Genomic DNA, 21882 nt, shown 5'->3' on the forward strand with positions numbered 1-21882 from the left:
CACTTTCCAAGAAGTACATTTCACGTGCCATCAAAATCCAAGGTGGCGATGTGGGTGTGTTTGTGTCGCGCAAAGCCGGCCATCACCATAAGACTAGGAGGCATCCTCTAATTAACCCGAATCCTGACAGAAGTGAAGACTTAAGTGCTGACTATGGGCTAGAAGGAGAAACAGATCTCTCTTCTCTTTTTTTCCCCTAAATTTCCTCCCAGCACACAATGACAGAGCTAACAGAGCAATAAAAAGACTAAGATGGTTTTCAAGTGTCCGTGTCACTTTCTGGGGTCCCTGGATACCTTCTGGACCAGCCGAGTGGGCTATAGGCAGCAGCGATCTCTGCCTATGAAGGAGTGGGAATAAGAGGAATTAGTAAAAAAAGAAAAAAAAAAAAAGCAAGAAAGAAAAAAGCATCACAAGGGAGTCACTGAAGCCAGAAAAAAAAACACATCTTGAAAGTAGGCACCTTGCAGTGCCTTTGAATGGTTGGCAGGACCTACAAGGAGGAGGGAAGGTTCTTCTAGATCTCGGACATCTTCTCTTTAATAACTTGGTCTGGCTCCCATCTAAATGGTTCATTTTGGCTTTAGCTCAGCATGTCCACTAAGATGTTTATGTTCCCTGGAACGGAGTAATAAGGAGCGCAAGTGAAGATGTGAATGCTCTTTTTGAAGGTGGAGTTCCAAACTCCGGTAGGCCTTCTGGCAAAGAGCCGCCAAACTTGTTTCTCTTCCCTTGTTCAGGTAGCAGACTGCCACCCTGCTGTCTTGGATGTGACAAGTACCGTTTTGTGCGAGGGAACCTTCTGGCGATCGATGGGCTGCGCGTGCAGTTTCAATGGACAGGGCTGTAGTTTTGTGACCAGGTTACTTCTACTGAGAAACTGTCTCCGTCCCCTCGGAGATGATTTTCAGAGGGGAACTGCTACCTCTGGCTATATTTCAGTAAAATGTGGGGGGGAAAGTAAAATTGTAAAAAAACCCCAAAAACAAAAAAACCCATACAGTTGCACGAGGAGCCACTTCTCTAACTGTTGGCGATGCATAGGGGGTGCACGTGCGCCCCCTGAGATCGGCCGTGCACCCCTGGGAAACTGGAAGTGCCGGTGGATGTGCGTTTCTGGTTTTGGCCGCTGGCTCTGTGATCGGCAGTCGGGGGACACCCCCCCCCGGTCAGCAATTGGCTGCAGGGGGACACCCCCCTCCTACCGGCGATCTGGTGCCTCCCCAGACTCAGGAGGCACCAACCACCCATGTCTCTAACATGGAAAGTCAGATGAAGATCCAGGACACAGGAAGGTGCTGGAGTCACTACCCCGTGCAGACCTTGAGAATAAATAAAACAGCACTTGCTGATCGGTAGGGAGACCAAAAAAATATCCGGGGCCTCACACACCCATGTAAATTAAGGGTAAAGTCTACCGAGGTCAATGAAGAGGTTCCAGATTGAAAACCTGTCATCTCAGGCCCACTGAATTTTACTTCAAAGACAGCGCTTTGATAAATAACAGTGTGAATTGAGTATACAATAAAGGGATTTGTATTTTTTTGCAGGACACCTGAGAAACTATAGCATTTCCAGACCACGGCCAGCAGAGGCAGAGATGCGAGTACCTCAAAAACGTCCTTTGCAGCCCAACAAAATAAACGTCTGTTGCCATCCCTTGTGCATCCTCTTCAAGTCAGGTGTCAAAGGGTGTTTTTACACATGCTTTGGGGGGGGGGGGGGTCCAATTAAGACGCCCGGCACGTTTCATGCATCAGCGCCCGCGTGTTTCAGGATGGCAGTGGGGACACGTTATCTTAAGCTCAAAGTGCCCCTGCCGCCATACTGCAGTGCGGGGATGCCGATACGCGAGATGCGAAGGCTGGTTGGAGAACGGTAATTATCATGCTCCAGATTCGATGAATGCAGTCTGTTCTGATGTGCTGCAATTACAGCACATTGGAGCAGCCTCCGGGCTCATGTACAGGCACCAAATGTGTTACGTAAGCTCTTTAGAGAATAATCTACTATAAATGGCTGAAGAAGGGCTTGAATTTACCCCAGGGTTGGTTGGTTTGTTTTGTTTTGGTCCCCTTTCAACATGTGCTTTGGAAACTGCTCCATCTGGATAAATATTGGAAAAAGATGCCAACAAAATCCTTCTGCAGGCTCCTCAGAGACCGAGGGAAAAGCACAATTTTACCAGCCTTTCAAATTCCTGTCTTATGGCGATGAAACAATTATACTGTTTTAAAGGAAGCTGGGCTTGCACTTCATAAGCGTGTTAGCAGATCTGCTGTAACTTTTCTCTGTCCGCTCCTAACTTGCTATAAAGGGAAGCTAAACTGCGGTCATTTACCCCGAAATGAAAAAGGAGAGGACAGACAAAACAGCTACTGTGGATTCAACTGAGCTGAGGTAATTCCTCTCCCTCTTTAAAAGCGTTACAATCCTTTTACCTGTCCACAGCATCAGAAGAAACCTGATGATATGATAATACAAAGTCATGGATAGGTCCATGTAATCAAGCAGCAGTTCTTGAGGAGTCTTTGCAGTAGACAGATCTTCTTCTTTGTCTCCTACTTGTCCTACTCAAATTGAAATGACAAGGTCCAAAGACTTTCTGGCACTGCATTATCTAGCAGTGAGAGATCTATATCTGGATATTAACACTTGCTCATGCTTTTGGCAGACTCCCTCTTCCTTTTCTTGTTCAAGTGACTTCTGAGATCTTTGTCCTTTTTCTTTCCTTTTTTTTTTTTAAATACCGATTCTCCAATTAAGAGCAAAGGTGATGTTGCTGAACCCATACACAGGTCTGAGGTCAGTATTCATGGAGAAAAAAGGACCAGTAAGACCCAATAAACCTTACAACCCTGATGTGATCCCATTCAACATACCCTCTTCAATTGACGGGAAGGCTGAGAAGCTGCAGTTTTTAAGGGAAGGCTGAGAAGCCGCAGTAATTAAATGTGCTGTTGCATTTCTTAAGGGAGGAGCTATGGGTACCTGTGTGATGTAAAGACAGACATTGGGCAGACACTGGGATTGCCAAAGGATAGTTAAAACGTACCCCCATCACACCTGCCTTTCCGAACCCTGGAAAGCCAGCTGTTCAAAGAAAGCCTCAGAGGAGGGGTAGACTGCAAGAACTGTGAATACAGTGAAGACAAGGGGAAAAAAAAACAGAAAGAAAGAAAAACTCTGTAGATGATGTGGTTGTGCGATGAGAGGCTATTGAGCTCTCATACAGAAAGGAAGGTTCCCCCTGAAGGTCAGCTGGGGATACATCAAGCCGCTAGGAAAGCATCAGCTTTCTCATCCTGCCTTTTTAGCTCGAGAAGAAAGGGTTTCTTGGTGCTCGCATGCTGAGGACAAATGTAAAGGTCCTAAACATTTAAGACACTGTACATGGCCATCTGTCAGAAACACAGTCACTACAGCAGAATGAACATTCCTGGAAAGCTTTTAAGCACACTGTAGGTCCTAGCAGTACTCCCTATTGAACTCCCAAGGGGAAATCAGTCTGCGCAGCACCTAGAACTGCTCAACCCTTCGGTCGGATGGTCTCAGCCCAGCCCATACCGAACAGCAAAGAAAAGTGTGTTTGGTGGGGGAGATGCCTGTGGCTCTCTCTCTAAAGAAGATGCAAGCGTAGAAAGATAAAGGGAGAGAAGAGGAGTTGAAAGAAAGGGGGGAGGGAACAAGAGGATTTTCAGACTAAACACGGTCAGGTAATAAGTGGTAATAACACATTTTTGCAGCATTTGAAACATCTGGAGTTCTACAACTGCAAAACTATCTTATTGCACACTGTGATTCGTCTAACCTGTTCCATATACATTCGAATGCAAACACACATACAGGTATCCAAAACTATATACAAAGCACATAGTTTGTGTGATTTATAGCAGAACAATGTTTATGGCTATGGCATGAACATGTTGGACAAAATACAGATTGAAGCAAAAAGCAAACAACAACAGAAAAGTTTTGCGAAGGGCAATCAACATCAATTTAGTAGATGTGGCCTCTGAGCCTGAAAAGAGCTTTGCATGGAAGGACTTCATTAAAGTCAATGTGATTCTATGAGGATGCATGCTTCATTTCAGGGTCAGAGACTTGGAGGTTTCAAAAAAACAAAACACAAAACCAAAAACCCAAAACCCAACAAAAGAACAAAAAAACAAACAAAAAAGATTCAAGACTGCTCCATGATTGCATTCTGAGATTTTAAAGTTTCTACCAACCCACAAGGTTACAAGTTTGTTAAGGATTTATGGGTTCAAACTTGTAAGCATGTTCTACCAAATGTACCACTTAACTCCTCTTGAAGGAAAAGTGCTACATCTGAGGTAGGTGGTATTAGGATTGGGCATTGAGTTTGTAACCAGATGGCTCCAACAAAAAAAAACCAAAACTTGCTAAGAAAAGAAAAATGTTCCTCAACGCCCCCCCCAAAACTATCATCCTGAAAACAATCTGTTGCAAATGGCAATATCATTTTTGTAAATGGAGCAACACAATAGAAGCACATTAAAATATGGCCATGATAAAGCATAACAGAATTGGAATATACAACAGTAGAGCGTGGAATAATTTATTTAACCCCACTTGAGAGTAAGACTTTCAAACAAGTCACACTTCTGGTTTTGCCAGTCCTCCTCTGAAGCTAGGATAAGTCATTCTTCCACTTTCCACAATACTCTCACACAGATAAGCACAAGACACTAATTATTCATTTCAGTGGGAAAGGAGGGGAGGAACTGTGGGGAATTAATTTTTTTTTTTTTTTTTTTTAAATGACCACAAGCCAAATAGCATTTGCAGAGGCTGATATACTGAAGGCAAGACACCCTCTGTAAGGTTCCTTCATAGAGCTCTACTGAGACAGAGCCTCAAGTCTAACCTTTTACATCTTTTACTAATCCCAGCCAGGAAGCCTCTTCCGAGTGGAGGGCTGTCAATTGTACCCAATTGTTTTGGTAATGCAGATGATGCGTCCGCTGCGGTTACCGGATTGGGGTCCCGAGACATTCCTTTCCACGTAGTGCTTGTGTGCAATGTGTGGTCGTAGTTCAGCAGGTCACATATACAGTTCTACAAGCTCTACAACTAAAAAAATTTCCACCTACATAGGAACCTACATAGTTATCCCGTGCGGACCAGCCCGGGTAAAGCTGCATATGTAGCTGTCGTTCCTTTCTTGCTAGCTCATAGTATTTCGCTTGTTCTTCTCTGGATAACGCATGCCACTGAAGTAGGGAAGAGAAAAGACCGAATAAAAAGCACACCCTTTTTTTAAAAAAAACAAATAAACCAAAAACCATATGTAAATAGCATGGCATATATTTATATATCAATATATTTGTAGCTGGTGCTCATAAAAATACCGGATAAAAATACGCAATTGGCATGTGGCCCATTCATATTTTATTTATAACTCTGGATTAACCCGGTTAGCTCAAATGAGACTCCATGAATCATTTACAGTCATTCAATTCTCAGTTTTCATGAAGGGACAGAACAGCCCCAGCGAGAATAATTTTTGATGGGGACCAGGATCTGAATCACCTTTAGTTTTAGAAGAGGGTCCTTGGCTCCGTTATCTCCGTAACTATTAAAAGCCTCTCCTAGCCTGTGTAGCTTCTGGTACTTGTATCCCCCAGGTCTTTCACAGGTTTTCTTCTCCACCCAAGCTCCACAGGGAGCTCTCTCAGGCCAACTTACCAAGGAATCAGGGACAACAGTCCCTACCCCAGGAAGCAACTTAAAAAAGTTGTAGCATGTTCTTTCAGTCTTATATGTGTTCCCAGTGGCAAAATACGCCAATGGAAAAAACGCGCAGAAAGATGCTGGTTTATTCGAAATGTTGTGGACAGAATTTACACCCTGATATTATCAAACCAGGCAGAGCGGAGCCTATCTAGAACAAGGAGAACGTACTCCCTTGATCTCTACTACAGACCTCGCTAACGGGTACTGGTTCTCCCATCTGGTTCACCCAGTTACTTACCCTTCGACCAAGGATTTGATTGATGGCGGCACTCTCTTTCAACGTGCATTCTGCTACAACTTTTGCTCTCATTTCCTTCATATACAACATAAATGCATTAAGAGGTTTCTTTATGTGTGGCTTCTTTTTCTCCTCTTCTTTTTTGGAGTCCTGATGTTTTCTATATGATTAAGACAGACAAGACCAAAATTTCATAGTGAGAACCCTTTCGGATCGTTATAGTTTCCTTCCCTAGTTCTTCTCTCTCCATGGATCTGCTCATATATAATTCCATCAAGCTAAAATTGCCTTCATCTTACACTTGAATTTTTGCAATTGGCCAATAAAAAAATTAAGGATTTTTGGGGGGGCAGAATCCCAGTTGCTCAATATGCAAGCGGTACCCATAGCCCTATAAGCAACCGATCTGCTAGGGATGCAACTTAGCCAGATGCATGGTTATCTTTAAAAAGAGAACAAAAAGGATGATAGTGCTTCACAACATGGTACTGATGCCAAGTAATGGGTCTTTTAGATATTACTGCAATAAAAAGAGCATAAGTGCAAGCCAACAGCCTGAATCATAGACTCATAGAAGTAGGGTCGGAAGAGACCTTGTAGATCTTCAAGTCCGACCCCTGAATATTGTCTATTTCGGTATATGGGGGAAAGTATTAAGCCTCCTAAATAGAATAGGTGTGCTTTTAGCACAAGTTTAGGAAAGAAAAAATGGGATTCTCTTACATTTTATAACCCCATATGTCATACCAAACTTGAGTAGGAATGAGCATGGCTCTTATTTTATGCCTCCACCTCTGGAGGGCCAGTTGGAAGCATGCGTGTGGCTCAAACTGAGCATCCAAAAAGGCACATAACATTATCCAATGGCTTATAAAGGTTGATCTTTTCTAATGAAATTCAGTTTCCCTGGGCGTATGACTGTAATACCTGCTCACCTACCACACAGGAATGCTCTAGGGAACCAAGTATGATTTCTTATTTTCACACTCCCGGCCAATGAAATTAAGGGCAATTACGTTTAACCCGCCCGCCCTCCCCCCGCAAACAACCAACCAACCAACCAACCAAACGAACGGGCTATTAGGCAGTGATAAAAACACAATAAAGTAAAGCCCAGGATTCTTTTAAAACAAACAAACAAACAAAACTACTCATGTACATGTAACCGAAGGTTCGTTATTCTCGTGCTACGTTTTCTAAAAGTAAATTGACGCAAGAAAGAAACTTACGAGCTGTGGAGTGAGCCAACATCGCTCTGGGAAGATTCCTGTTTGACTGTTGGCGTGACTATGGCCGGATGAGGGATTCCAGTTGTATGTAAACTATGATGTGGCGGGACCATGTGTGGAGGGAACCTAGAGGAGAGAAAGCTGTGTAAATCGTCAGAATAAAAATGAATGAATGGGGAGGGATGTGTAAAAAAAAACACACACATAAAAAAAAAAAGAGGCATATAACAAGCACATGACAGCTAGACAAAGCATATGAAACCTGGCAGCATTAATTAGCGATAAATTAAACATAATGATTCTTCTAATGTCATTAAAGGCAATCTTCCCCTTCATTATCATTACTGACATGAGACATTATGATTTTTAACATCTTTAACAAAAGGCAAATTCGACTGACGAACTTGGAGGGAAAAACGGAATTTTAGCTACCTGCAGAAAAATTACCAGCCCGTTTCCTTACTGTGAAATTACCAATGGCAACTAGTAAAGCAACAGTCACAGAACTAATCAGGGGGAGAATTAAGGGTGACATCTTTTGTTGTGTATTGACAGCAAAATAAAATATTTATGTCACCACAATTTCTATGCATTTTTGACAATCTTTGTACCTGCTTTATTAGCCAACATTTTGTTGATCGAGCAGAAGAATACATACATATTTTTGTTTGGCAAACCTCTGTATTATACTGTGTTATGCACGGGAACATTGCGTACTGAAGTCATTTTTTGAACCAGTAGGTACTTAGGAAGGATTACGCTCATGTCAGAAAACACTTTAGATATTTTTTAAATGAAAAAATCTGGAGAAAATATATATATAAAATTCATGTAGTCATATGCTGCCCCTGATCCCTAAGTTGGACTTGTAGGGACACAAAGTCCACTTGTAGAAACCTAATTGCTGGAGCAGGGCAATAGAATACACACACACTTTTTTATTCACCCCCCCGCCAATACCCTAGACATATTTCTAGGTAAACTCTATTAACAAGAACAATCAGGTTTTCAAAAGAATAACTGGTTATATTGTTATTCAATGGGCTGAAAGGATTCCATGGATAGCAAGCAAAGCGTAACACAGATAAATGGACTTCCCCCTTGTGCAGCCCCACTGAAGTCAACTGGATGTCACAGGACATAATTTGGCCTAGGATTCTGGCCCACGGGTGATTTTATGCTCTTCATTTTCCTCCCTCCTCCCCGCAACAGTTACGATGGGCTAGAAAGCAAAGCTTTGTGTTATCTGAACATTTTCTCCTTGTAGATCCCGTTCTTATTGCAAACTCTTAAGTGCCTCTCCGCCCAGTTAGGGGACTCAGAGAACATATGGCATGGGAATCTGAACTGTGGCTCAGAAATACAGGATACGGAAAGCTTGCTTCTATTGTTCATTTACAGTGACTTTTCTGCTGAAGACCTGGGTTTACCTTTGCGGTGATCTATACCACTCATTTTGCGTGAGATTTGTGCAGAAATCAGAGAAGTAATGAAGGGATCTTATTATAAACTCTTGGAACATTTTATACTCTCCTCTAATCCAGTTTTTTACAGCATTTAAACATCCCTAAATATTTCATTCATTGACATGAGGACTTGGAGTTGCCCTTTTTGTAAATAAGACTGGCATGCTTGAAAATAGGCTACAGATACAGGCAGACCTAGAGAGCCTAGCAAGGTGGGCAGATCTGAATCAGATGAAGTTCAACACTGAGAAATGTAAAGTGCTCCACCAGGGGATAAGTAACCCTCACCACACTGATAGGCTTGGTGGTGCTAAACTGACCATCACTGCAAATAAAAGGGACCTGGGGATAATTATGGACCACAGTATGAATATGAGCTGGCGGTGTGTTGCTGTAGCCAACTGGGCAGTAACACCCTGGCATGCATCAATCGATGCATCTCCAGCAAAACTAGGGGAGTGATCCTTCCACTCCACTTGGTGTCGGCGAGACCACAGCTGGAGTACTGCGTCCAGTTCTGGCCACCGCACTTCAACAAGGATGTGGTAAAGCTCGAGAGAGTCCAGAGAAGGGCCACCCTTAAGGTCATAGATTTGCTCGGCAAGCCACACGAGGAAAGGCTGAGAGACCTGGGACTCTTCGGCCTGAAAGAGAGAAGGCTGAGAGGGGACTTGATAGAGGCTTACCACTACATCAGGGGAGTACACCAAAGGCTCGGTGAACAACTGTTCACGAGGGCACCCTTGGGGAAAACCAGGAGCAATGGTCACCAGCTCCTAGAAGACTGTTTCGGGCTCAACATTAGGGAAAACTTCTTCACAGCTAGGATCTCCAGACTGTGGAATAAGCTCCCTCCGGAGGTGGTGCAACCACCTACCTTGGACATCTTCAAGAGGAGACTGAACAGTCACCTTGCTGAGGTCACCCAACTCCCAGTTTTCTGCCTGGTGCGGGGGGGCTGGACCCGATGAACTCCCGAGGTCCCTTCCAGCCTCACAATCTATGAATTGCTTATCAACTTTAAATACAACTTTTCTGTTACCTGGTAGAGCTCAGTATCATTACACAGGGGTAGTATTTAGATTTGAAAGGCCGCTGTGAGAAGAGAGTGATCTAATGGATGGGGGGGCTAGCTGTGAAGTTGCTTACTCTCTCAAGAGAGAGTGGTCACACCACAAGCAGAAATACGTGGACAAAAGGAGGAAGGGAAGGGTGTTTCAGTGATGGAAGAAGAGAAGAGCAAGCAGGCACTACTACTATTCTGCTAAAGGCCCTACACTGAAATGGGCATGAGTCTCCAAGGAGATTCTGCCTTTCTACTCTTAGGAGGTTAACCAGCGATGCTAAATAATGCAGGCAAGAAGGAGAGTGAACACGAGATGGGGGAGGACTGCCACGTGCAGGGCAGTCTAGAAGTTAGGATACAGGTCCGGTAGTCAGGATCCCTGCGTTCTGCCAGCGAACAGCTCTGTGACCTTGGATATCACTTCATCTGGTCTCCCTTCTCCCCTATCTATTGTGGCTGCAAGCTCCAGAAACACCCTTCTACTATACGTTTGCAAAGCACAGCTGTGCCTGATCTTGTTTGCAGCCTCTGGGACCCTAACATGAAAACAATAAAACCACCATGTGGAAATTGCAGGGAAGGGATTTTTAAATGGATGAGGTGAAAACCTAGGGCAAAATCCTGCCCCCACTGAAGTCAAAGGGAATGGTGAGAGTCTATGCTCAATCTCCTTGCCAAGTGGTTTAAACCTTTTCAGACTCAAGGCACACCTTGGAAAATGCCACCTCTCAGCTTTCATTCATTTTTGGACTACAGAGAAACAACAGAGCAATTCTTTTGTTGCTAACAACTCAGAAAGACCAGAACAGGCCAGAATGGTTTTGCCTCTGGATTCTCATTTGAAATCCCTGGGTTTATTTTGTGAATCATGTACAGGTGTTTTCACATGTTATAGTGCTAATATTGAAGACGACCCTTAAAAAGGAACTCCTGACACCCTGGTTGAGAAACACTCCAAGCAGGTCCCAAAAACTAGAGACAGATAGATTGTACGGTGAATGGCTAAATACATTTTTTAAACAAGTCTAAGTAATGCTAGCTCTGTGAATAAAATCCAACCAAGAACAGATACTTCTTCTCAACAAAAGTGAAAAATATGGTATCGAATTCAGGTCATGCATAGTCAAGTTGAATTTGAAGTGGAACAGGTGCAGTGAAGGGCTACTAAGATGACCAGGGGAATGGAGTGAAGTCTTACAAGAGGAGACTGGACCTCCCACAAAAGAGGATAAGGTCAACCTCTAGCAGAGGGGAAACACCAAGGAGGAAGAAGATAAAAGACAAGTTTGGCAAAAGAATAAATAGCTATTAATTGGGTATGAATAAGTCTGGATATGGGAAGAAGGCTTCTCCTGAGCTAAACAGCAAGGTTTTTGGAGGGGCCTCCTAAAAGAAATGGTTGAGGCAAGAAACCTAACTATTTTTAAGATACAACTTGGCCAGTTTATGAAAGGGGTTATATGATCCAAAAGTCTGTGATCACTGAGTTAAGTGATCCAGTTGGTTGCTTTGAGTTCTCCATTCTGTTAAAAACTCAGGATTGCGGGGGCATTACGATTCGATTTTTTTTTTTAAACATACCCACCCCACCTACCTATGTTTTTGGTTTTTAAATATTGTTCAAAGCCTGGTCCACAACCCTGGGTCAATGGGTCACTTCCACTGACTTCAGATCAGACCCATCTTTATTTCTCCAGTCACATGTCTGGAAGTGTGGGGGAGCGTTCCCTAGGAGGTCCTGGCTAAATTCCAGCTTGCGTAATTACATTCAGCAAAGCTAAATTTCCCCCAGAAATTTCAATTACAAAAGGTATTCTTCACTGCCACTGCTTAATTGCTATGCAACGTTGCTGTGTACTGTTAAATCATTGACCAATTTCCCCTCTCTGGCTGCTTCTTTAGAGGTGAATGTATTGTTTGCCCACTAGCATGTTAAGCTGATCACAGTTTTTATTAAGGATATATTTATAAAGTGCTTAAAGGGAGTAATAAATGCTCAGATGATGTCAGAAACTTAGGAGTATTGTGGGTGGTCATCTTATAAGTAGATGAGTAGGAAGAGTTATAGATGGCTAAGAAACCACTAGACACTAGAATGACAGCTGACCTTGTAATAAAATGATTGACCCCATTTAATAACTATTTATACAGTGTACCATTAATTGCAGACTGGGATCATTAGGCTTGCAAGCTTCTTTGTGAATATGTTGTGGAGAAAACCACTCCTGCATGAAAAGTCAGTATTACAGGGCAGATAACTGCGCGTTTCAACCAGGAATCTTCCACAGCATTTACAGGTGGAGAGAGGGTAGCTAATGAATTTCGCAGCCACTTGCATTACAAATTCAAAACCCCTCTCCATTACTGTGCCTTAGATACTGCAGGGCTTTTGAAAACAGAGCGTGGTTATACATGCCACGCGTCTCTGCAGAAACTTGAGGATACTTGGGTGAGCTCATGAGGAAACACCAGGATTATGTGTGAACTACCCGAGAAGAAAAACTAGACTCACAAAGCTCAAGTACATATGTGTGTGCTTTACATACCTGTGCATACTTGGGATGGTATGCGTGAGAAAACTGTGCAGTTGTGTTGTCGGTTCATGGAGTTTTCCCCATAGAAGGTTAAATGGAAAAGAGGTTTTTAGGCTAAAACTATGAATAAATATTTCTAAATGTGTATCTTGGTGTGTGTGTACATATACTGTCTTTTTTTTTGTATACATATACACGTACACACACACCTTTGCCTAAGACATTCCTTTTTGCAGACAAGTATTCCACGAATTGCAATAAACACCCTAAAAATTCTAAGCAGCTCATTATATACCCCTGTCTGCTTTTATGGCTCCAAGCCAGAATATAATGATGAGCCTTAACTTGTTAAGGACAACTAATTTTTTGTTCCTGGCTGTCTCAGGGGCTTCTCTCTTACTCACTCTCACTTTACTTCACTGTTGACATGTTTCTGTTAACTGGATGTCATCTGCCTGCCTTGATTTTATGCACAAGCAGTGGGATGCATTTTTCTGTGCAACAATTCTGCTTTGAGTTGCATTAGATTTGTCATTATTCTCTCATTTTCCCCTTGCACTTGTAACATTTCATCTATTCCTGCCTTATTTTTTGAGCCACGGTGCACCCACATTATGGTTTATACATGATCTTGCTCCCTTTGAAGCCGGCAGATTTCAGAGCCAGCCCTCGTCAGGAGAAGTGCCTGCTACCAATTTAGCAGGCTGAGGGCCCCGAGCTCCAACATCTCAATCTAAAGGGGGTCACAGGGTGGCACAAGCGAGTGTCAGCAAGTGCTGTTTAATTGCCAATCTAGGCTTCTCCATGGTGTTTAAAGTATAATGACCCATCACTTAATTCTGAGAAGTCCTGGCCCTGCTGCTGAATGGAATGAATATCAAAGGGTGTGCTGGAACAGGGCAAGGAGCCTACATTTCCTATAACTGCCATAAGTATAATAGACCTGTACTTCTGTCGTCCCATTACCACAATAATGTATTTAATTTGCTGTGTACTCTTTTTAACTAGATACCTTTCATAAGGTCTGTCTTGGGAATAAAGACACCTTCCCCCTCCTCCCCTGCCCAAAAGGGAGACTAGCCTAAGTAATAATAATTAGCCTAAAATCCAGCTTCACCCCATGCCTTAAAATCTTTTTTATATCTATATGGTGAGGACTGAAGAGGGGGATTATTTAAATGCTGCAGCTCCCCCCCCCCGACATGGCGACATGGATTTTACTCTACATTGGGTCCTTTTAAACAAAATTTAGATTTTCAGGTCTCCATTTTTACCTTGTTTTAAAAATCTGTGGGAGCCATAGGCTCAGGTCTGCATTTATAACTGCATTTCTTTTTTTTAAAAAAACCCCACATGCGTGCACACACTCTCCCTAGTCACTCACAAGCCCTGGCTACAGGTTTCTACTACTCCAGGAGTTACCTTTGTCTCCTCAAATCTTCTGCTGTACTCTAACCTTCATGTATTAGCTGCAGTGAGGGAAGGGAGGGGCTGAAGGGGGGGAGCCGTGGACCCTTGCTATGTAATGCATGCTAATTTAATTATGTGCCATCATCAAAATGGATTAGCTGTTTCAGCCCATCAGGAAAGTCTAAACCTCCACCGATTTAATTAACCAGACTGAAAATCAGATGAACAGAAAATAAAACTATCATTAGGAGCAATTAGTGATTACTTAAACATAGTGCTGCCAACCAGTTTGTAAATAAAACTAGGAGCCCCTGGAAAATTAGCTGGAATTAATTGGAGGTATGGAGGGGGAGAAATATATACTTCTGAAGCTTTTGAGGGTCAGGCAGGTCCTTTTATGTTGACTATCAGCGTTTTGAGCTTTGCAAGGGGGGAAAAAAATAGCACAATAACCTTCCTTCCAACTCTGCTTGAATAACAATAGCACACCCTGCACCCTCCTCTGTCTTGCACAGAGCGCGGCTCTGAATGATAGCCACTGAGGAAGCAAAACGTGTCATGACTTCTCCTCCTCGCTTTTTCAACGTCATATTGTACTCTGTTTCTCCTTTAGTGGCCTTTCAAAATAATACGCTCCCTTCTCCCCCCCGCATCCCACCCCCAAACCTTGATGCTGCTGTTACCGAGACTCCCGCATTATCCTCAGGTGAGCAGATACTATTTTACCAAACTAAAAATGACTGCTTAACCAGATGTTTTCAGGAGCTACTTTTTTTCTAGATGAAACATGCTTCTCAACAGAGAACGTTAAGAGGAGTTACATTTGCCCTTGATTCGGGACCTCAGTAGTGTGAACTCACCTTGACATGGAAGCATTGACAGTCAGAGCTGTTGGGTAAGGATGCCGGAATCCCCCTGTCGTGATTGGATAAACTGGTTGACCTTGCCTGGAAAGAAGGAGGGAGGGGAAAAAAAGCGGGGGGGGGGGGGGGGCGGAAAAAAGTGAGAGAAAGAAAAAAGGATTAAAAAAAAAAAACTTCTCTCTGCACAGTAAGCTTTATTCTCATTTGATCAGAACAAAAATCTTGGGGATTGTACAGCAAGGATCAAAGGAAAGAAACACAGAACAATTTGAATGCCATAAATCTGATAGGAATGGCTAATTAAATTTTATAACCTCTGCTTATGTCAATAGAGACCCTCTCCCCAAGCTGAAACTAGGTGTTTTGTTGTAATAATTAAAGGCGAAGTCTCGCTTGCTTTAATGGAGCCATCACACTAATTGAGGGCTACACATCCAAAGGAAAACAATAATGAATGTAAATTTATACCAAAATAAAGTACAGTGAATCAAAGGACTTCAGTTGCGCTTTGGGCCTCTTTCGGTATTTAGATCTCGGTGAGAAAACATTAAATTAACAGAGCTTAATTTGTAGCCTTTTGTCAGATTAACAAGTGTTGACAAGAGTTACCGGGGGAGAGTCCCCAAGAAGTATTGTGGGTAACCAATAGACAATCACACCTCATTACAATAATTAAAAAATACAGCAACATGCAAAACAGCATCCTCATGAAAGACACACAACTTTTCCTGATAGAGGGTTGTCTGTGCTGGCTAATTCTTTTTATCTGTCCTTCAAATGTATCAGCTGAGTGGGTAGGATACTTTTTTTTGTGTGCGTGTATACTTTGAGGTATCCAGACCAGTTTAGGTGAGCTGGGCCAAAACTTTTTATCACGGGGAAAGGAACGAAAGGAACCTCACACAGTCTTGGATGACCGTATTATTGCTATAAAAAAATAAAAAAGGACTTGATTTTGAAAGATGGTTTGCATATGCAGGCTGCACAAAGGCTGATGGTATGCACAAAGACTGCAAGTTAAGTTATGGGAAGAACGAGAAGCCCTGCAGAATAAGCTGGTGTTGTAGACCTTCCCAGCACACAGGCAGATACTGCCATACGCCTTACGAAAAGTGGCCCCGAAGTCCTTCAGCAACATGCATATGAATGCAGTGGATGTCAACTAAGACAAAACGTTATTGTGCCAAGACGTAATAAGGCTCCGCTAGATGGAAGCATAAAGGCCCACCTAGCAATGGTTGGCACGGAAAGGGATTTTCATCTACCTCCCAGATTTAGCAGTACAGCCTTCTGCCACATGCTGAATAGATTTGTCTTTAAAGGGTTCCTTCTTCCTCATGCAAACTTGAGCCAAGAAGCTACATGAGCGCGCTACGGGTTGGCTGCACTGCAAGTCGGCACTGCGAGCAAAAAAAAAAAAAAAAAAAAGCAGCCAAGGTGTACCAGTGTGCAGCCTGTCATCCTAGACCTGCTGTGGGCTTACTGCATGACAGACGACCTCAAATGTGCAGGATCTTGATTTAGACAGCACAATGCCTCTGGCTTCGGTTTCTGCTGAAACTCGCCCTTCTGTTGAGCTCTGGGAAATGGGCGATTTTCAAGCCCAATGAGTGAAAAGCCCTTTACTGCCTGATACCCCTCTGCTTCTGAGAAGCAGGCCATTAAGATCCGAGTCCTGGATCTCCTAAATCCACATTTACGCATATTCGGGTCCAGGGATGCCCTTGGCTGGAAGAGAGGCCAGTCATGTTGTCTGCCCACCGGTACATATGAAGTTGATTGCCTTCTGCCATAACGTGCAACTCCCAGTAAAAACCCTATTTCCTCAAGAAGGTGTTGAACTTCATGACTAGCAAAGATATATTTTCAGCACAGTTAGTCAAACAACTTGGAGTACAATGAAGTACTCATGGCCCTGGGCAACCTAGCCCTAAAAGATAAATAGCACTAAGCTTCTCAAAAGCAGTGAGGTCTGCAACACCCTTGTATGTGGGAAAGACACTCTGCGTTAAAAACAAATGAGCATTAATAGTGCAGGAAACTTTCCGTTCAAGGGCATCAATGTGGCTGAAATGCATTTAATCAATTAAACTTCAAAAAGAGCTCTGAGAAAATGAATTAAGCCCATTTTAGAGATAGAAATACTGAGGCACGGGTGACCAAAACCTCATAGCGTTTCACCTGAGGAATTCTCTCTCCCTACAAGACCTGCTATTGCAAAGCAGTGTGTCGAAGAAAAATAAGTGTTACTTTTTGCCACTTTTTTTTTTCTTGGCCAGTTTTTAACACGCACAAATTCATGTTTCTTGGGGCAACGCCCCCCGCCCCCCCTGCACAAGCAAGCCATTGTGCAGCTTCTACTTTTTCAACCACATTTCATCCCAGAATGTTTTTTTTGCCAACTTAAATTAAGGCCCTACCCATTTCCACAGAAACCCCCCCCCCCCAAGGGCTCTTATAACAGAGACGGCAATACAGTTATCATTATAACATTATATTATATTAATATGCGTGCTATTAAAATTAAGCTTTGAAAGCCTTCAGAAGCCACCATGGAAACAAAATTTAGGGGCTGCTAAAATTTAGACTAGGCAGCCAAAGGATATCTATAAAGAAGGATCTGCTTCAGCAGAGGGGTTATGATAACCCTTCATGCTTCAAGCCAATAGACAGTTAAGACAATATCTGAAGTGGTGTTTTAATGCCCAATGTTTGCTTAATACCATATGGCTTGGTACTGGAGCCCTTGTTCTTTTTAATCTTTATTGAGCGGTCATTGATTCACTCGCATCATAAAGTGGCAGCTGGCAAATATACTTATCTCTATACATACATACACATACTTTTTTTTTTTTTTTTAAACATAAGAAATTATGCAGATCAAATAAACCAAAATGGAAATAAAAAAAATGGAACTCCTTACTGTGGTACTAACCATCCTAGCGGATGGGGGATTTGTCCTACAGTGCCTGGCGATAATGGATAATAGGGAGATATATCCGGAGGATGCGGAGGCCTTGGAATTCCTACGGAAGAGGAAAATTTATTATAAATATTGCGTCCAGAAAGGAAGGAAAAAGAGACAGAAACTCTTATACACTTTTATACCATAAAGATGGTAATGACTTGGCTTCTTGTTTGCCATGGCTGGCCCCTCGACTTCACCTACACTACCCCCCTCCTGCCTGGATGTACTTTGTGGTACATAAGTAAATGGGATTCAGAGAGAGTTACAATTTTCTCCCCTCTCCCTGGTACTGAAGCACTGTCTAAGCGATTGTCTAACTCCTTTTGTGCTGGAAAATGTGTAAAACACCCCTAAAAAGGTGGCCTCTGCATTATGGCTCTTCTGGGTTTCCTCCCAAGGTGCTGAAAAGGAGGCAGCCCCAAATGCACTCCCCATGCCCACCTACAAGCACCCCCTTCCTGGTGTCACCAACTTGACCCTTTTCCTTGGGCATCTCCAAAATAAACCCTTTTAGCTGCAATATTCTTCTGTTTCCAAATGGTTCCACTTTGGGGCATCTGCATTTTTTTTTTTTTTTTTTTAAATATTTCCACACTAAAATCCTGAAGGTGAGGAGACAAAGTCCTCAGGGTGTCCAATAAAATGAGGGGGGATAGATACTGTGGTCTCTCTGCTGTGCGGATTCAGAGCACTAAAGGAATTCAGCTCCAAGTTTAAGGCCTGACCTTGCAACCTTTGCTTCTGAGGTCGAGATGACTTACTCAGGTGAGTAAGGGTTACAGGACTGGGTCCTTCAAATTGGCAAGCCAAAGCTCAACGGCATAGCAGAAGCAGAGTTAAAACAGAGAGCGTTAAAAGGAAGGGGCACCGTATTCACTGCTAGAAACTATTTTTTTTTTTAAGTCACTCAGGAAGCTTTTAATCTCTAAATTAAATCTCCTTGTGTGACATTTTCATGCAGACACTGCTTTTTCTCCATTACAAAAACCAAACAGATTAACTGGGCTTTACCCATACAGTGAGCTATTTGCACACTTGAAAGACTGTTCACAGAAGAAAAGTAAACAGTCTACAGACGTTAATCATATGTTTTACGATAACCGTTTAAAAGCTATTCCCTGTACTACCATTATTTAAATAAGTGGTTGACTATGCCATTCACTTGCAATACCCAGGGATGGCTTGATGGTCTCCTTTTAAGCCATGCAAAGTTAACATTAAGTACAATTAAAAGGAAGCCTCAATTGTGGTGCGTGGAGTGAAAACCGGCTAATGTCCTGCTTCATTCATGGGCTGGAGTTCAGATAAATTATCTGCACACGTTAGACACAACACAGAGCAATTCTTTTGACAAACTCGGATGTGAATTCAGTTTCAAATTTACTTTTTAATTAAGGAGCGGGGCTCTGGAGTAACAAAAAACAAAACCACTGTCGCGGAGAACTCAATGCAGCTTGGAGCAGGAAGACTGACACTATTTGACTTCTCCAGGGCCCCCCTGTGAAACAGAGACTTTTTACAGAGCTGGAATAGCATGTAAATTCTATTTTGCAACACCAATAAATCCAGGCAGGGTTTTACATGGCTCTGTATTCAAGAAGATTGCCCTTCAAGTTGAACCGAGGCTTGGACAGACTTACGTTTGGGAAAAGAGTTGCAAGTCTGTGGCTGGAACGCCGTGGGGAGGGCGGATGGAAATTCAACGTTGTAAGAGAAAAAATGGCTGAACTCCTGACACAGAAACGATGGGATTTGGGGAATTAGAGAGATTCATTTTGAAATTGGCCGCAACCCATCACCTTTAAAATTCCAGCTGCAACTCAGTAAGTGCAGATCACAGGATGTACATGTTTAACTCCCTGGGTCACTCATTCAAATCGAGTATGAGTTATAAGAGCTAACTACCACCGAGGGGGCGTGCTCACACAGAAACGCACTTGCAAATGATCCCAAGTGCAGGAGTCCAGGTGCTTTATGGCATCGAGCTCAACATGTTTCTATCAGCAGGCTCACCGGTTTAGGAATCTGTCGAATCCTCTCTTGGGTTCCCTCCAAAGCCTGTTGGCTTGCCACCACATCGCATTTCCCCCACCAAGAAACAACATGAAGACCACCCCACCACTTCCCACCTACCTGTTTTTGGATCTACGTCAGCTGGTAAGTGTGGAGGAGGGTTTCCTGGTGTGAAGTGCTCATTGCTGTATGTGATAAGCGGTGTAAGAGGGTGTACATGGTGTGGGTGCTGCACAACTGGCACTTTGTTAGACTGTCAAGAGACACAAAAAAAAAAAGGGTGGGGGTGGGGAACACCCTGTGTTAACAATGCTGTCCAGTCAGCCACCAAAATCTTGGAAACAAAATGGCATTAATCTATTGTCCAGAGGTGTAACATGACAATGACATTTCCCTTTTGTGATGCATATAAACTCTTCAATCAGATGCAGGTAGTCCCCGACTTTAATAAAGCAAGAGACCTGAATGTTCAGTGACTATTATGTCTTTCCCTTCTCTCCCCACTTCAAATCGGCAGTTCTTTGTAAAACGCCCTGGACCACAAAAAAAAAAAAAAAAAAAAAATTCCTTGTATTTTTGAAATACTGCTTTCTCTCACATGCGCTACACACCATGCCTGCATGTTTTTACATAGGTAGGAGACTTGATCAATTATCAATTTGGAGAAAACTGATTAAATTAATTGGATATAGATGCCTTGTGTTACTATGATCTGAGGTATACAATCCATAGCAAATATGTAGATAAAGATACTGAAATCAAAACTTTGCTGGAGAGAAAAAAAACCCATGCAGATATTAGGAGGGGGTGTTTTGCCTTGTCATATTTTCAGTCCTGGAAAATTATGTGCGTCTCAAAAAGCATAAAAGAAATCATATTAATAAAAAAGGATGAATGAATGAATGAAAGGGAAAAAAAAGCAGGGTGAACTGTAACTTACCCTTACAAGATCACAAAGAAAAAATTAAGCTGAAACAAGCAAACTGCTGGACCATTTACTGCGAGTAATCCAATTGCAAAAAACCCTATTCCCCATAGAGGATTTTCACTAAAATCCTACAACAGGGACATTTAACCAGATTAGGTACCAGCAAAGATAAAGAGGCTAGTATTAGATGATGAATGGATTAGAGTCAAGTTTCATTTTAGAATGTGTCTTCATTTCCTTTTATTACTTTAAGTAAGGAACAAGTTGCATTAACATCAAGTAAAAGGAACCACATTAAAAGAAAGTTGTGATACTTCAGTGGTGCCCACTAGCGCCACTACCGTTCAGGGTCCGCCAGCACTTCTACTGTAATCCCCACTCCTAAGCATGACCACAGCTGCAAACCCAAGTTAGCAAACTGCAGTCATTTTTTCAGTGTTATTTAAAACTAAATACTATCTCATCTAAGTGTGAACACTTTGGGCTTCTCTTTTTTATTTTTATTTCAATTTGTTATTTCTGGTTTTTGTTAGTGATAAATTCTACAGAAAAGGACCCAAGTAAAAAAAAAAAAAAAAAAGCCATATTGATATTTCGAAACCAAACCATTAGGTTAACATCAGACACATCTTCTATTTGGGAGTAGACTCGAGTATCTTGAAGAGATCCCCATAAGCACTGGGAACCTCACCTACAATCCATCACCTGGCAAACATACGTCTTTCAAGCAGCCTCATTCATTTGTCAAACGGCAAAGCCGCACGCATGTCAAAGTAGAAAGAGAGAGAAAGTGTTGGGCATGTGCTACTATGCATGACTATTTAATTATTTTAAAAATCTCTGCATAAAGTATCCCAGGTCAAATAGTAGCTGCACAGCAAGGATGACGGCCATAACATGGTACCTTATACTGTGGGCTTCACACCAGAAAACAAATTTTCTCTAAGTGAAAACTTCTGTAATCCCCTGAAAGCAATATCTGACCATAATCCACTTGCATCGGGGTGACTTGATTCGGTTCCTTATCCAAAAGGGCAACAAAAACTTCCTAGCAAATTCTTCACAGTGAATCTTCCTGGGAAAGTCTGACACAGGACTGAAATTTTTGCCACGAGTTTCACGTGACAAGTCACGTTACAAGTCATCCAGACATTGTCCAAAGCACCAGGCCCCAGGTCATCACCATGGAACATTTCATGGAAAATGGCTGTATGAAAACTCCAGATCACAACGGCTTCTCACTCCTGACGAGAGGGAGCTACTGCTCAAGAGGTCTGTGCATCTTTGTTGGACGACACATGGTGGGTGCATCTACACGTTCATTAACGCACCTTAGATACTGACCATTTAGTTTAGTACTTCCTTAATAAAATACTAACTGAATGTGCAGTAACTAGCGTTACTGCT

General features: G+C 42.5%; 1 protein-coding gene across 35 annotated transcripts in view; it reads right to left on the reverse strand.

Annotated features, from left to right (window-relative positions):
- TCF7L2 (transcription factor 7 like 2) overlaps positions 1-21882 on the reverse strand; it is a 200292-nt gene that overhangs the window by 10715 nt on the left and 167695 nt on the right. For 10 of the 35 annotated variants that reach the window (XM_090058595.1, XM_090058594.1, XM_090058585.1 and 7 more), the window contains 7 exons: positions 19668-19800; positions 17490-17592; positions 14564-14650; positions 12306-12338; positions 7228-7368; positions 5999-6158; positions 5118-5237 (listed from right to left, as the gene is read on the reverse strand). In XM_090058595.1, coding sequence (XP_089914721.1) covers positions 5118-5237; positions 5999-6158; positions 7228-7368; positions 12306-12338; positions 14564-14650; positions 17490-17592; positions 19668-19800 — 777 coding nt within the window. The remainder of the gene's footprint in view (positions 1-5117; positions 5238-5998; positions 6159-7227; positions 7369-12305; positions 12339-14563; positions 14651-17489; positions 17593-19667; positions 19801-21882) is intronic. The other 25 variants (XM_090058604.1, XM_090058603.1, XM_090058596.1 and 22 more) reach the window with 10 other exon arrangements.

The sequence above is a fragment of the Crocodylus siamensis genome, chromosome 7 (assembly GCF_052110815.1).
Source record: "Crocodylus siamensis isolate JL-2025a chromosome 7, ASM5211081v1, whole genome shotgun sequence".
Classification (NCBI taxonomy): domain Eukaryota; kingdom Metazoa; phylum Chordata; order Crocodylia; family Crocodylidae; genus Crocodylus; species Crocodylus siamensis.